Source organism: Camelina sativa, chromosome 19, assembly GCF_000633955.1.
Source record: "Camelina sativa cultivar DH55 chromosome 19, Cs, whole genome shotgun sequence".
Classification (NCBI taxonomy): Eukaryota; Viridiplantae; Streptophyta; class Magnoliopsida; order Brassicales; family Brassicaceae; genus Camelina; species Camelina sativa.
In genome coordinates, this window is record NC_025703.1 from 2,282,672 (window position 1) to 2,297,566 (window position 14,895).

Consider the following 14,895-nt stretch of genomic DNA (forward strand, 5'->3'; position numbering starts at 1 on the left):
TCCTGCATAAATTAGATTACTTTCATTGATTAATATACGCATATGTACTAACTTCAAGGAAAAGAGTTTCCTTAGACTACATTTCGACTAAAAAGGAAAATCACCAAATGCATGTTACTTAAAAATGTAAATATTTAGCAAAAAGAGGAGAGTTATGCTTTTGTAGGGTAGGGTAGCTGAAGGTATACGAAATCAAGAATTACAACTAATTTGATGAAAGTAAAGAATTTTAGAGTTTGGATGATGGAAGATTTTGGAGTTAGATGGCATAGGAAATTAATTTGTCTCATTATCATTTCTTGTGTCAAACATGAATTCGAAACAAAATATTGAAATTATGTAAATCTGTATACAGCCGCGTGGATTGCTAAAGGAATTGTTAAAATTTAAGATTTATTTAGTAATTACCAATTTAATTAAGTAGAAGAATATGAATTTTGTTTGAAATTTACTTTTTCTATGCTCACTAATGCTAAAAAGAAAAGGAAATTTGCTTGACTTGTAAGACGTTTTTGGCTATAAGTATATATACATGGAGATTGTTTTAAAAGAACTCATATTCTGAGAACCTTTGATTGTTTTAATTCACCATTATTTTTGTTAGAAATTTGTGGTCGGGTGGATATTTTGTACACTTCATTTACAAGTAAAAATATATTTACGCGTTTGATGCGTTTACAAGTTATGTTTTGCTTAACCCAACTTGCTCCAGAAAATATTTAACAAGCTATATCATAACAAGAGGCAGATTGTGCATTTCTTTGGTCAGTTAGGAATTCTAGATAATTATACTACAATGCTTTAAAAACATTTGCAATGGCGTCATATGCATTGATTTTTCTTACTTAAAAAGTTTAATAACTAGAGGGCACAAATTTTAGTCGACAAAAAATTAATGAATAAGCATGTCATGTATAGAATATTAATTTATAAGTATTAATATATGTGGTATTCAAACTATAATGAAATAAAATATTTTCTAACATATCAGAAAAATAGGTAAATTTTTTTGAAGTTTTCAATTTCTAAATATACATCATTTTCATAAAGCTATTAAAATGTGACAAATGATATTATTATTCATAATATAATTTAAATATATGTACGCCATGTGTATAAGTGAATTTATTTATAATATTTATAATTTATTGTCAATAATGTTGTCTAAATATTACAAATTTAATTCTAAAACCATAAAATTTATAACATTTGAAAGTCAAATCTTATATTGCTATAATTGTCCCAATACCTTTAACAAAAAAAAAAATTGTCCCAATACATAATTTTAAGAATTTTAAAAAATAAAGTATATCATTATAAATATTATTTACAGTATAAAATAAGAAATATTAATTTATAAATAAATTAATATCACTAGAAATTAATAAAATATCATGGTCCCGATATTACTAATTTATAGAGTTGCTTAATAGAAAAAAACTACATAAATAACATTTATAATGGTGACAATCAACCAAGAAGAGATATAAAATCAGCCTAAATTAGACATGTTGTTATATATAACGGTCATAGAGCCAAAAGGCGAGCTCGAAAATCTGGTCAGTTGTTCTAATGGTCATAGCCAAAGGCTAGCTCGAAAATTTGGTCATATTTATCGACGAAATGAACATTGAGCCCTTCTTTCACGTTTTCTGCCAGCTCATCATAATCACTCCGGTTAGCCTCTGGGAGTATTATCACCTTCACATCACTCCGTCTTGCGGCTATAGTCTTCTCCTTCACCTGAGAAAGACAGACACAGAGAGATTTTGTGTATTACACACTAAACTGAGGCTTACTAGAAATTGGTTACTAAAAAGCTAACTGTTGTGTGTGTTTCTTCTACTTACGCCGCCAATTGCAAGAATTCTACCGGTCAGAGTGACTTCTCCTGTCATTGCAAGATCCTTCCTTACAGGCTTCTTCATGGCAAGTGACAGCAACGAAGTTATCATGGTGCAACCTGCGCTTGGACCGTCTTTTGGTGTGGCTCCTGCAGGAACATGTAAATGAAGCTTGGATTTCGCAAAGAACTGGTTCCCCGGTTCTTTCTCGTGCATTATTCTTCTGGCCACTGTGTGAGCTATCTCTGCGCTTTCTTTCATCACAGCCCCAAGCTGACCCGTTATATGAAGTCCGCCTTTGCCTTCTCCTTCTTCTACAAAGGTTGTCTCTATGTACAATGTTGAGCCACCCATGGATGTCCAAGCTAGCCCCATTACAACACCAACTGGTGTCTGTTCATAGATCTTCTCTGCGTGAAATACTGGCTTGCCTACATAGTCTTCAAGGTTTGATTCATCAATTACAAACTTTTCAACCGTTTCAGCTACCACTACGCTCTGCTCAGTCTTTGGTTCTGTTGAATCCCCAGTTGCCAACTCATCTGTCAACACAGTGGATCCTTCTGCAGAGGTCGCCTCTGGGGATTCCAAATCAGTCTTGGCCAAAGGTTTACTATCTTCAGTGTCAGTAACAACATCAGAATTTGCAGGCACTTCGAGAGATGTCCCTTTGCGCACAAGATTTAGAGCAATCTGTAAGAAAATCAATCATTTTAGATCCTGAGGGTCCAAGTAAGAAGTTTGGAATATGTTCAGTGAACTTGTAAAACTTACCTTACGAAAAATCTTCTCCATGTGCTTCTGGAGATTTCTAACGCCTGCTTCTCTGCAGTAATTTTCTATCAAGGAAAGAAGAGCTGCATCACTCACATCAACCTGGAAAGAGTACAAACAACTTGAGCAAAACAGTAAATGACATCAGAAATGACAGGAGACTGAGGAACACTGGTTGTGAGTGAGACCTGTTCAGGCTTAATGCCACAATCTCTGCGCGCAGTTTTCAGCAAATAGTCTCTAGCAATTTGCATCTTCTCATCAGTAATATACCCTGCGAGACTAATCACCTCCATTCTGTCTAGCAGAGGACTGGGAATCGTATCTATCACATTTGCTGTACATACAAATAAAACCTGCAATAAACTTGATCAGACCTAAGTTTCAAACACAAACTTCCTATTATGAAACCAATACACAGATGTAATAAAACAAGTTCCAGTTTCCCTTCAAATTTGGTGGATCACATGCGAAGAAAGAAATTGCAAGTGAGAAATGTAAAGAGAAGAGAAAAATGTTCATGAAAAACCTTTGATAAGTCAATAGTAACATCGAGATAGTGGTCTAGAAAATTTGCATTCTGCTCTGGATCCAAAAGCTCCAACATTGCGCTGGCTGGACCGCCGTCGTGGCACTTTACTCCAAGCTGCCAAAGGAACCATAGACAATTATTGCAAAAATTTTAAGCTGAAACTGAGAAACCAAGCTAACATATATTGAATACTAAAAAGCAAGCTACCTTATCAATCTCATCGATCAGAACAAGAGGATTTTCTGTTCCCACAGTCTTTAGACATTGCACCATCTTTCCAGGCATGGCACCAATATATGTTCGACGATGCCCCTAAACAATGTATAAGATTATTTATAAAAACTTCATAAACAGCGTTAAAAGTACAGTTTAATTTTTCATGTAGTATATATACCTTAATCTCAGCAACATCGGATAGTCCTCCAACAGAGAACCTGAAGAACTTGCGGTCAAGAGCACGTGCAATTGAACGCCCAATGCTAGTTTTACCTACTCCAGGTGGGCCAGATAGACAAATGATCTTCCCTGTTGCCACATTTTACAAATTTTCACCTTCAGAACTTATAAATGAAGCTAAAAGGTTTTACCAAAGACGAATGAAATAGAAAGGCAAAGATATGATGACCCTGTGAAGTGCCTCTAAGTCTCCCCACAGCAATAAACTCTAGTATTCTTTCTTTTACATCAGATAATCCGTAATGATCCTCGTCAAGAATCTTTTCTGCTCGTGAAACATCAAAATTCTCATCACTGCAAACCAAATTAGATTTGATTATAATAAATGAGATTCCTCAATCAATGTATGCACAAAAAATCAACTACGAGTGTTGTTGTTATAACTCTCCTCAAGACATAAGCATGAAGCAAATGGCAAACCTGGATTTTCCCCAAGGCAACACGGTCAACCAATCAAGGTAAGTATGGGTCACATCGTACTCGCTTGAACTGGTTTCTAACATCTTCAGTTTTGTAAGCTCTTCTTCTATGGCTTTTAGTACATGTTTTGGAATCTTATCTTTAATAGGGTCAATCCTTCCCCTAAACTTTTCTGCAGAAAAGAACAGACTTTAGCTTCAGTAGTTGTACACTCATTGATGCACAGCTCTCGGAAGTCAAAACAAAGAAAACTAGGCGTCATGAGTTCACAGTGGTGCGATCTCAAAGTTTGAATCGAAAATATCCTTATAGTAGTAGACTAGTATTAGTGTAGTACTAACCATAAAGTGCGGTTTTGGCGTCTGTCTCCACGCCAAGCTTCTGCATTGGTACATTTAACAGTCATCAATCAAAAATACTATACATCATACACACCCATAAAAAGAGCAGACATAAGTTGAGGAGGCGAGCTAAAAACCGCTTGTATAGCCTTGAGCTGCTCCTTTAGTAACATTTTATGTCTCTCGCTTTTAAATTGTTCTTCAAAAGCTTTTGCTATGGATTCCTAAACACGAATTTAAAGAGATGAGATCAGTATATATAATAAAACATTTTCAAAAATCTAGTAGCACGAGTCAGCTGGACAGATGCAGGAAAGTGAAGAAGGCGTGAAGTACTTGAATCTTGTTAATTTCCAATTCTTTTTTCACCAGTACCAGCGTCCATCCCAGACGTGTGTGAATCTGGATCAAAGAAAACAATATGAGAAGCTGGCTAAGAATGGAAATATATATCATTCTCTTTGAGGTAATTACAGCATCAAAACGTGACAATGGCTAAACTACTTACATCCAATTGTTCAAGAATCCCCTGAATTTGAGATTTGTTAGCGCCAGAGATCCCGGCTGCAAAATCGGCTAACTTTGGATAACTGAAGTCACCTATATGCTATAAAAAAAGAGAAATCTACTAAGATACCGATACTCTGACATAGGTTGTACTCGCAAGCAGTGCCAGATATTAAGAGAACATACCTGAGTATATGTCCGAACTTGATCTCTCCAGAGTGAAGTTGTCCTTAAGACATCCCTCAGTGTTGTCATAACTTCAAAGTATGTTGCCTTGATGAGATCATTGTCCTTGTCATACGGCTCATCCTGCAAAGTAACAAAGAAACACGTGACAAAGGATCTAGATTTCAGAATTTAAAAAGGAAACAGAAACCGCATGTCTTGCTCCCCTGCTCGTATTCATAAAAGGATAGACTAGTTAAAACAGAAACACACCTTTACATGGTCAACTTTGACGGTAAGAGGATCTTCACTCACCTGTGAGAAAAACAAAGTACATGGTTTTACACTGAGTGAGCCATAACTTGATAAGCGGAGGACACATGTGGAAGTTATACACACAGCTTCTGAGCTTTAAAATCTTAACTTTTCATGGAGTTTTATCCTTTTCAAAGAAATATTTCTATTAACTTACCATCTCTGTTATTTTAAGTCGTCTGTGACCAATAAGGATGACTTGCTCACCTTGGATACATGAAATCTGTAAAATTGGCAAATGGTTATGTCTTTCAAACAGAGACATAAATCCGGTTAATTAACGTGCGGGAAGAGTTTACCTGAGCAAGTGTGCCAACTTCATGAATCCGGTTAAACAACTCTTTTCCTTTCAACTTCTCTAAAATATTCTCTGTTTCAGAGCTAGAAGATGAATCAGTTGACTCGGCATCGTCATCCTTCAAAAGGAAAGCCCCCGCATATGGGGATTTTTGTCTTCTGCTCTCTTCTAAAGCTGCAAGTACTTTAGGATCCTAGACAATAAAATGCTCATACAAGGTCAGAAAAACGCAAGCAGACAGCAAACATCAAAGGCAGTAGTATTCTAATGGACATGCAAATTAAAATAGGTATCCAAAACTAGGGTGAAGTAACAGACACCTTGACATAGATTGGCATGTAAAAGCCAGGAATAAGAGGCTTGTGGAGTAATGGCAATGCTATAACCTGCAATGAAGCAACAGAAAGGTTTAATGAAAACAATCGTACCAATGTTATATAACCTGCAATTAAGCTTGGGAATGGGTATTTTGTATTAAAAGGTTCAATCTTTGCCTAGCTGTTAAACTAGGAATGGTCCATTAAAACACTAAACTTCTTCAAAATTTCGAATTTCCCTACTAATGCTGTAAAGGTTCTAGCTTTAACATCCCAATCGCTAGAATTATAAAGAAAAAAAGTTGTCAATTGAATTGATTTCTCTATGATCTTAGATCTATGGCAAAATCATAGCATATGAAGAGCACCAGCCACATTTAAGGCAGTTCAATTGATTCTTGGAATCCTACATTCCCCATGATCATAAAACTCCCCATGGGTCGGGGGTGAATAAAATAAAAAAGTGAACTTTATAATAAAATTTGAACAAACCGTTAGACAATCGTTGAGGTGAGTTTTAGTTGAGGCAATCGCGGCAGAGGAATCCGAGTCGGAGGAGAAAGCACGAAGACCCAAAGAACTCCGGTTACATCCGGTTAGCTGAGTCAGTGACTTGAACAATAGACTGTTAACCGGGTTAGACCGGACTCGAATAGCCGGAGTCAGGTGATGTGAACAGTAAATGTTCGAAACGAGGAGCTTCAACATGACCGGGGGAGGAAGATGTTTGAGTAGCAAGATTTGAGAATTTAGGGTTTAAGCTTACCCTAATAAGCAAGAAACCGTACGAAATTGAAGTCTGTAGACGAAGAAGAAAGACTTGCTGTCAAAAGCCCTTCATAAACCCCTTCGCCAAAAAAAAAAAAAACGTATTTATGGGAAAAGGACGTACATAGCCTCCAAAATGCCGTCGTTTCTTTTGCATGCTTGTCTTAACCAGACCGGATTTGTAAGAAAAATTCCGTGTCATTTAGCTAAATTTTGGGCCAGCGAAAGTAACTAACTTGATCATGGGCATGGCCATGGGCTTTTTTGTTGGAATTTATTTTTAGAAAAACATTATAGCACTCTCTTTTTTTATTTGAATTCTTTTTATGGGTTAAAGTGAAATTGAACCGGTCTATTACAATTAAGAAAATAAAAGAAGTTGCATGCTGCATGCAATAGGCTGTTAACCGGTCTATTACATTTAATTAGTACGTACTCTAATTAATAATACCTCAAATAATGTTATTCTTGGTTTCGCATGCTGCATGCAATGTACGTGCTCCGTTTAATAATTCATAAGTTTGATTTTTAACATATTATATATCAATGTTTTTGACAGAAAAAAATTAGAAGGATTCGTCTTTAAATATGTTTTTTATAAAAAAGTAGTAATACAAAAAAAGTTTTTAAGTTGAGACCAATATTTTCTTCGTAAAAAAAATCATTGTCATCATTACTAAAATAATTGTCCTGAATTGGGATAACATATAATCATCAATGAGGATAACAACTAATCATTTGATTTGGGAATAATAAACAAAACATAAAGCGGGAACATTAATAAATTAGGAAGAGTATATCAAAGCGTGTCTGACGCAAGGAGGCAAATCTCTCTGGCATGACTCACGTTTATCGCTAAATACCCCACATTTGCTTTGTTTATCTCTGCAAATTATAATACTTTCGTTTCTTATTTTTTTAACTTTTTGACAGCTTCAATAAATTACTTTTGAATAGACAACAACAGAAAAATGTCAGGCTAAAATATAATCAGTGAAAACAAATCCTGCTCAATACCGCAGTCTTAATCGTCCGTGAAGACGCGTTTCTCGCTCCCGAAGCGGAAGCGGAATCGGAATCGCGTGGAATCGCATGGAATCGCGTCGGAATCGCGATTCCCAAAATAAGGTGGTTGGAAGCGCTGTCGAATCGCACGTTTCCGATTTAGAAGCGTCGTGGTGTTAACGGAAGCGATGACGATGTAGATCGGAAAATATGAAATAGTTTTCTGCTTATAGATGAAACAAACAAGTCATTAACCTGAATATTAGTTTATTACTTTGCACCATGAGCCTGAACAGACGACGACGGAGATGGCTTTACCAGATGCGACTTTGAACGGAGAAGACAATCAGTGATAATGGGCTGGGCCTTGTTCTCATTGACTTCGTCAATTGCCCACGTCACTTGTTCTTGTGTGTTTTAATTTTTAAAGTGTTGTTTGTCTAATTGTTACTTAGTTAGTGTTCTGCTTTTTTTTTTCTTTTTTCAATTATTAGTTAACTTAAATATGTATTAGTTGTTATGTTTAGAAGGTAATAAATTTTTTAATTTGTATGTCTCAATATTTTATTAATATAATTTTATGTTTAATACATAAATATACATGTATATGTATATACGCTTCCAACACGTACCCGCTTCCTAATTTTTATAAAAAATCAGCTTCCCCGCTTCCAAACGCGGAGCTTAAATATTGACACATCTGTCATTTGAAACGTAATTTTGTTTTGTAATAGTTTGTCCTTTTTTTCTTTTTTTCTTTTTTTTTGGGTATTCTTACCAACCTAAATAAATATCATCATGCGTTTCAATGCAACACTTTATGAATTTGAGCTATATATATACAGTATACTAAGAAGCTTTGACGTACGTTATGAGTTATTAGTTAGTTCTTGATATGGATATATAATGTTATAAACATTTTTGAAGGAGAAAATATAATGTTATTTAGTATGTATATATATGACTTGTCTTTCAACGTAAAAAGTGATTGACAAGTGTAATCCAAAACTCTATTTCATGCTTTTCGAAAAAAAAAAGAATCAACTAAATCAAATTATTATTTTCCGAAAATGAAGAAAAATATAAAGAACATGTTATATGTTTCGCAAAACACCAAATACTGGAAAAATACTATATTTGAAAGAAAGAAAAAAATAGAGAAATTGTGAGCGAAAAAATTGTGGATGATAAATAGCCACAACACTAAGCCTAAGGAAGGTGTGAAGGTCGTGAAATAAAACACCGTCACATGCATCTTCTCTTTTTCCTATTCTTTTCCCTTTTATATATTTTTGGTTCCTTCTTTAAATAAAAAAACTCATTATAGGTTTTTTGTTTCTTTATGTTAAAATTTTTGTTTGATAGCAATTTGTTCTATCTATTGGTTATATTGCCACCAATCATTGCCCTCCACATTAATTACATCAAACACCTCCGGCTATGGTCATAGCCACTTTTGTTCTTTTCATAACTAAAAAATCTACAAAGAACACACATAAATTATCGCCGCTCACCATCATAAATAGGTACGTAAAAAGTTTCATATTTTGCCTATGTGTAAAATATCTGTTAAAATATCGCAATGAAGATGGATATTTTTTGTTCGACGTCGAAAGAAAGAAAAGATCTTTGTGTTCCAACCTAAAAATGCATTAATATNCTTTCAGCCGTCTGATAAGATCGGCTCGGCTTTATAGCCGAGGTTTATAAGCCTTTGGTGTGTGCTATTTTAATTCTTTTTACGATTTTAATTTATCATCGGAATCTATTATTATTGTTTTTAATGATTTGTTTGTCCTCAAAAAATACAAAACAAAATTGTCAAAATCATCACGAGTTGGACGAAAATACTATGTTTTCTTCTTCTTCTTTATTTTTTTTGGGTTGTCGTTTCACAAGTTTTGAGTTGTAAATATTTTTTTCTTAAAAATTTGGGATTCCTATAAATAATTGAATATTATAGGACTATATAATAAATGTTTCAAATATTACTAGAAGCGTAATTCCAGAAATTAACTTTTAAATCNCACCAGGTCAATCATCATATTGGCCAATGTGAATTTTTGACGTATATTATTAAAGAAGAAGAAAAGAAAAAATAAATCTAAATTATAGGTATTCAATTCGAAAAAGACAAAGAGAAACCTAAATAAATAAATATAGAAAATAATATAATTAAGAATGGCCACTCCAATATCTACCAAATGTTTTATATATATAGATGTCCCCTCCCAATTACTCTAAATCATTATCATAATAAGAAGAAAGAGTTCGACACATTGTTCTCTCTGACTCGATTTAACATCATCAAGAAACAACCAATAAAAACGTTTCTTACGTGGTTTTATAGATTTCTTGTGAATGTCTTCTGACCAAGTAAATGGATCGAACCCTTCGACGTCTCCGGAGATAGAAGGGACTGAAACCATCCCTCTTCGCCGGAGGTTGCAAAGAGGGCAAAGAGTGTTCGCTCCGAAGCTGCTAGAGGCTCTACGTCGATCACGGAGAAGCTCAGAAGCTCCGGCGATCCATCTTAGTCAGAGATGGAGAGCCACGTCGTCGCAAAAGGTTTATTCTTTGAAACTCTATGACGCTCTTAGGCGATCGAGGCGGAGCTCATCAACAGTTCGAGACACGGCCGACAAAGTGCTGGCGACGACAGCTCGTGGTGCTACTCGGTGGAGCCGAGCCATATTAGTGAGCCGATTAGGGACCAGTCTGCGCCGGCGGCAAAGGAATACAAAACCGGCGTGGGCATTGGCTGCGCCGGTAAGGGGAAGTGGTGGGAGGAGGAGGAAGTTGTCGGCAGTGGGAAATAGGGTTAGGGTTTTGGGTGGGTTGGTGCCGGGTTGTCGGAGAACTGCGTTACCGGAGCTCTTGGATGAGACAGTGGATTACATAGCGGCGTTGGAAATGCAAGTCCGAGCCATGACAGCTCTATCAAAGATTCTGTCCGACTTTCAGCCGTCTGATAAGATCGGCTCGGCTTTATAGCCGAGGTTTATAAGCCTTTGGTGTGTGCTATTTTAATTCTTTTTACGATTTTAATTTATCATCGGAATCTATTATTATTGTTTTTAATGATTTGTTTGTCCTCAAAAAATACAAAACAAAATTGTCAAAATCATCACGAGTTGGACGAAAATACTATGTTTTCTTCTTCTTCTTTATTTTTTTTGGGTTGTCGTTTCACAAGTTTTGAGTTGTAAATATTTTTTTCTTAAAAATTTGGGATTCCTATAAATAATTGAATATTATAGGACTATATAATAAATGTTTCAAATATTACTAGAAGCGTAATTCCAGAAATTAACTTTTAAATCCAACCATTTGTCTTTAGTCCACATATGTGTTGACGATGCTCATGACAACTTTATATATTATAAAGATTAACCCGTAGATAAAAAAGTCTTCATCGGAAGTCTGAATTGGAGGATGAAAAAATTTCCTCAAGAATCACATCATATTAAAGAATAAAGACTAAAGATTAATCAGTATGTTCGACCATTTAATTCTATAAACTAACGTTAAAGAACATTCTCAAAATTTTCAAGAAATCTATTTGGTTTAATTTTCTAAAGGTGTGTCTTTTTTTTACGTACGTTGTACTGTACATCGGATATTAAAATCAATCGTTCATTCACCTAACACAGTTTCAAAAGTTGTATTTTAACCAAAAAAAAAAAGAAGAAGTAATATTTAAGAAAAAATAATTTTGATATTTATAAGCTATATGCCAAAATTTTGACTACAAAAATAAAAGTATAAATATAGACGAGAAGGCATGTGCATGACGACCCTACGGTCCGACTCTTTTGCTCAAAGTGCGTCGCATGTGAGGCCTCTTTATCTGAATTTAGTTTCTTCTAGAACAGTTTTAATTTTCTCTCTTGTACGAAAATTAATTTTATAAGAAAATATGATAATGAGTTAAAACGACTTTCGTGGGTCCTACATTTAAACAACTTTGTGAAACAAAATGAGTGCATATATCATACTTTGTCCTCACAAAATTGGATCAGGGTTATCTTTTATTTGGTATAGCTAAATTCGCACATGGCAAAAGAGGAGTCATATTTAGACTAAAGCCAACCAGTTCAGTTTGGTTTATATGGTTTGTGATTTCTAAAGTAAATTTGAACGTGGTAATTATTCAGCTGACTAAAGAACAATTTTGGAATTCTTACGATATGACTTCAAGTAGAATGATTATATCAACAAAGGAAGAAGACGTACATAACTGAAAAAAGATTGGAATTTAATTGATATTACAAAACGCCGTCAAAACAAGAAAGAACTTACAATTAAAATAAGTTAATCGAATACAATAATAATAATATATTTGCCGACCAAAAAAAAACATATTTAAAATTAGAGTAGTTTTCGTATTGGGTATAGTGGATTTTGTGACAAGATCGATCGATTTATTAGTGACGACGATCCTTTCATTTTTAAAATCACATTTGAAGTGTATTTTTTCGTGATGTTCTTTTTTTTTTTAAGTATCTTTTGTGGCGCATCATCGGTTTTTACCAACTGATATATTAAACCTATACGACGAAAACTACTTGAACTAAATGTGATAAGATCATTTAAGGATTTGGGTTTTGACTTGGCTTGTTTGTTTATTATTTTGGTCCACTTAATTAGTTATAGTGGGCAACGTATATCTTTCGCGAGATGCCAACCAAGTATGTGATATTTAGAGTAATAACCTATGAATGTAAACAACATTAGGGAAATAACTAGTAACAATTAAAAAATCAGCCTGTATCTTGTCCGAGAGTTGCGTCCAAATAAGAAGGACATGAACGTCGGTACAAAAAAATTCACTATATATGCAACCAAGTTGTGGTTGCAAGTGGTATCCATTGCATTTTTATGCAAACCATTTAAAGCATTTTCGATAGATATCATGATTTTTATCCAGTTATAAAATAAAATCTAATATATGATCTCCAATGGCGATCCATTGTATTAGTCTTTTTGGACTATAATTATAAAGAAAATAAAAACTATTGAAAATCTAAGATATGCTGTGATCATTATGTTGGATGTGAGTTCGAAGACAATAATGTTTAAGGTTAGATACAAAATGATTTGCGTTAATAAGTATTATTGACGACATTTCATCACGAATATGAAAAGATTTTTGGCTTAAAAAAAAATGAAAGAGGAAAGATTTTGCCATTAAAGAGGTGACACGTTCGAAGAGTAAAGCCTCAAGAAAAAAAGAGATGACAACGAAAACGGATGGAGACGTGAGAGAGAAGGTGGCATAATAATTGGGGTCAAGTGTGAGATGTCTTCTTTGATTCCTTCAAGGCTCAAGGACCACCCACCACTTTCTCACCTCCTCCTCCTCCTCCTCCTCCTCCTTTCTTATAATTACCCTCGTGCTTGCTTCCATATAACTTTCTATATAGGGATTAGCCAAATTTGAATCCGAAATGGACAATACATGCATATATTTCGTGAAGCACAAGCCTCCGTTGAAAACGTAAAAAAACCAAAGTAGTTGCTTGCATTTTGTTGATATATGTCTCAGTGATTAGGGTTGCCAAATGGTTCACGTTCGGTCTCTTATCTACGACTACAAGACTCCAAAAAGTATTTGTGGCCTTAATGCCGGTCTGGTCCAAAAAAAATATTAATTTGATGGCTAATTCTCTTAAATTTGATATAAAATAGACTTTATTTTTTTTTTCTCATAATACTTTCCATAATAAACATCATGATATATATAAATGGACATGTGATCTCCATGGTGGACACATCATCATCTATAGATAAAAATACTACATTGATGAAAAACAAACGAGTTATGGTTCGACCACGCAAAATTTGCACCTTATTTCTCTTTCTGTTTTTTCGGAACATCGGACTTTGCCCTTAAAACATTTTTACTTATGGCTAATTTGATAACAACAAAACTCAGCAAAATCCTTGAAATTTTGCCATTTTTGGGATCCCTTTTGTACTAACACAACTACCACATATTAACACCAAAAATGGCCCAACGTTATGGAGGAGTGGTCATTTTCTTAGAGCATCGGCAAGTTTAGTAAGTGTCATTCTCAATGCGGCTGTTTTATACACGTTGACCCGAAAGAATTGACCCATCAGAACATGAGGACATGATCTGATATTTTGTATCTTTGTTACCATTGGACCACAGACGCTGCCGACCGATCCGGTGACGGCTGTTGCCTTTTGGGTTTTAAGTGTCAATGTTTTTCAACCAAAGACAAGTTATCAACTTTTCTACAGTCAAAATTGTTGACTGATCCAAGTACTTGAATCCATATCTTATCTACAGAAGGTCATGACTTTGATGGGGAAACATTTTCAACATGTTGATGACTTTGTTGCACCTCCAAATCTCGCGATTTCAGTGTTCATGACTAAGTGATCGGGTTTACTAATTTTACATAATTAACTAGTGCGGAGACTTGGAAGTCACTTTGATATATATGGAGAAAATAAAATTTGCTACATCTGTAGGCTCCTTAACGAGATGCTCACTAGACTAGTGGAGAAAACTATTACATGAATTGCAAAATTATACTAGGTTGTTCAATACTGAACTGGTTTGACAATGATCATTCAAGTACTACAACTTATTGCGACAGTGAAACCCAGCATGAGAGACTCACAGCTCAACATAGAGACTTGATCAGGCCTTAATAGCGTCGGCTCTAGGTTTCCATAGCCCTAACCTGTATTTCTGGCCATACTTCAGTATCAGTTTCCTCTGCANCTTATGAAGTTCACCGATCTCAGTTTCAATTTTGGCAATGTGAGTCTCAGCTCCTCTACNAAAAATTCATAACTGTGAAATCCATAGGCAATATAAGATAGGATAGTGAAAAACTGAGTCAACAGAACACATACAAGTATAAGATGGCGTTGTTACATAAACCCAATCAACGTTTATGTGACGGAAAGATGTCAGAATATATATGGACACATTTCATGCATTTTGGACAATAACAAGTTGAACTTATCCCACAAGATCAAGAAACATGTCGATCAGTTTCTTTCACTCATCCCTTCAAAGTTGAAATATTTCAAGAACCCAAACAATTTCCCCTTGATTAGTGATGATCATTTGGTTAAATTATGTAGATGAACACATTCAATTTAATGGGAC

General features: G+C 34.8%; 3 protein-coding genes across 3 annotated transcripts in view; 1 reads left to right on the forward strand and 2 right to left on the reverse strand.

Annotated features, from left to right (window-relative positions):
- On the reverse strand, nt 1,406-6,677 carry LOC104764252 (lon protease homolog 4, chloroplastic/mitochondrial-like). Its single transcript, XM_019240782.1, has 19 exons — nt 6,462-6,677; nt 5,973-6,038; nt 5,654-5,845; nt 5,512-5,577; nt 5,313-5,354; nt 5,028-5,183; nt 4,876-4,974; nt 4,704-4,769; nt 4,505-4,591; nt 4,368-4,407; nt 4,027-4,198; nt 3,776-3,900; nt 3,545-3,675; nt 3,358-3,462; nt 3,148-3,264; nt 2,807-2,974; nt 2,619-2,720; nt 1,851-2,537; nt 1,406-1,743 (listed from the first exon to the last, which is right to left on the reverse strand). Exons 1-19 carry the CDS (start codon nt 6,675-6,677, stop codon nt 1,570-1,572), a joined length of 2,811 nt encoding a protein of 936 aa, XP_019096327.1. The 3' UTR covers nt 1,406-1,569.
- On the forward strand, nt 9,983-10,912 carry LOC104764253 (transcription factor bHLH150-like). The gene has a single exon (XM_010487753.2). The coding sequence runs from the start codon at nt 10,104-10,106 to the stop codon at nt 10,734-10,736; it is 633 nt and encodes a 210-aa protein (XP_010486055.1). The 5' UTR covers nt 9,983-10,103; the 3' UTR covers nt 10,737-10,912.
- The window catches only part of LOC104764254, a 2,533-nt gene continuing 1,829 nt past the window's right edge, over nt 14,192-14,895 (reverse strand). Inside the window, exon 3 of the mRNA XM_010487754.1 lies at nt 14,192-14,496. Coding sequence (XP_010486056.1) covers nt 14,419-14,496 — 78 coding nt within the window. The 3' untranslated portion in view covers nt 14,192-14,418. The remainder of the gene's footprint in view (nt 14,497-14,895) is intronic.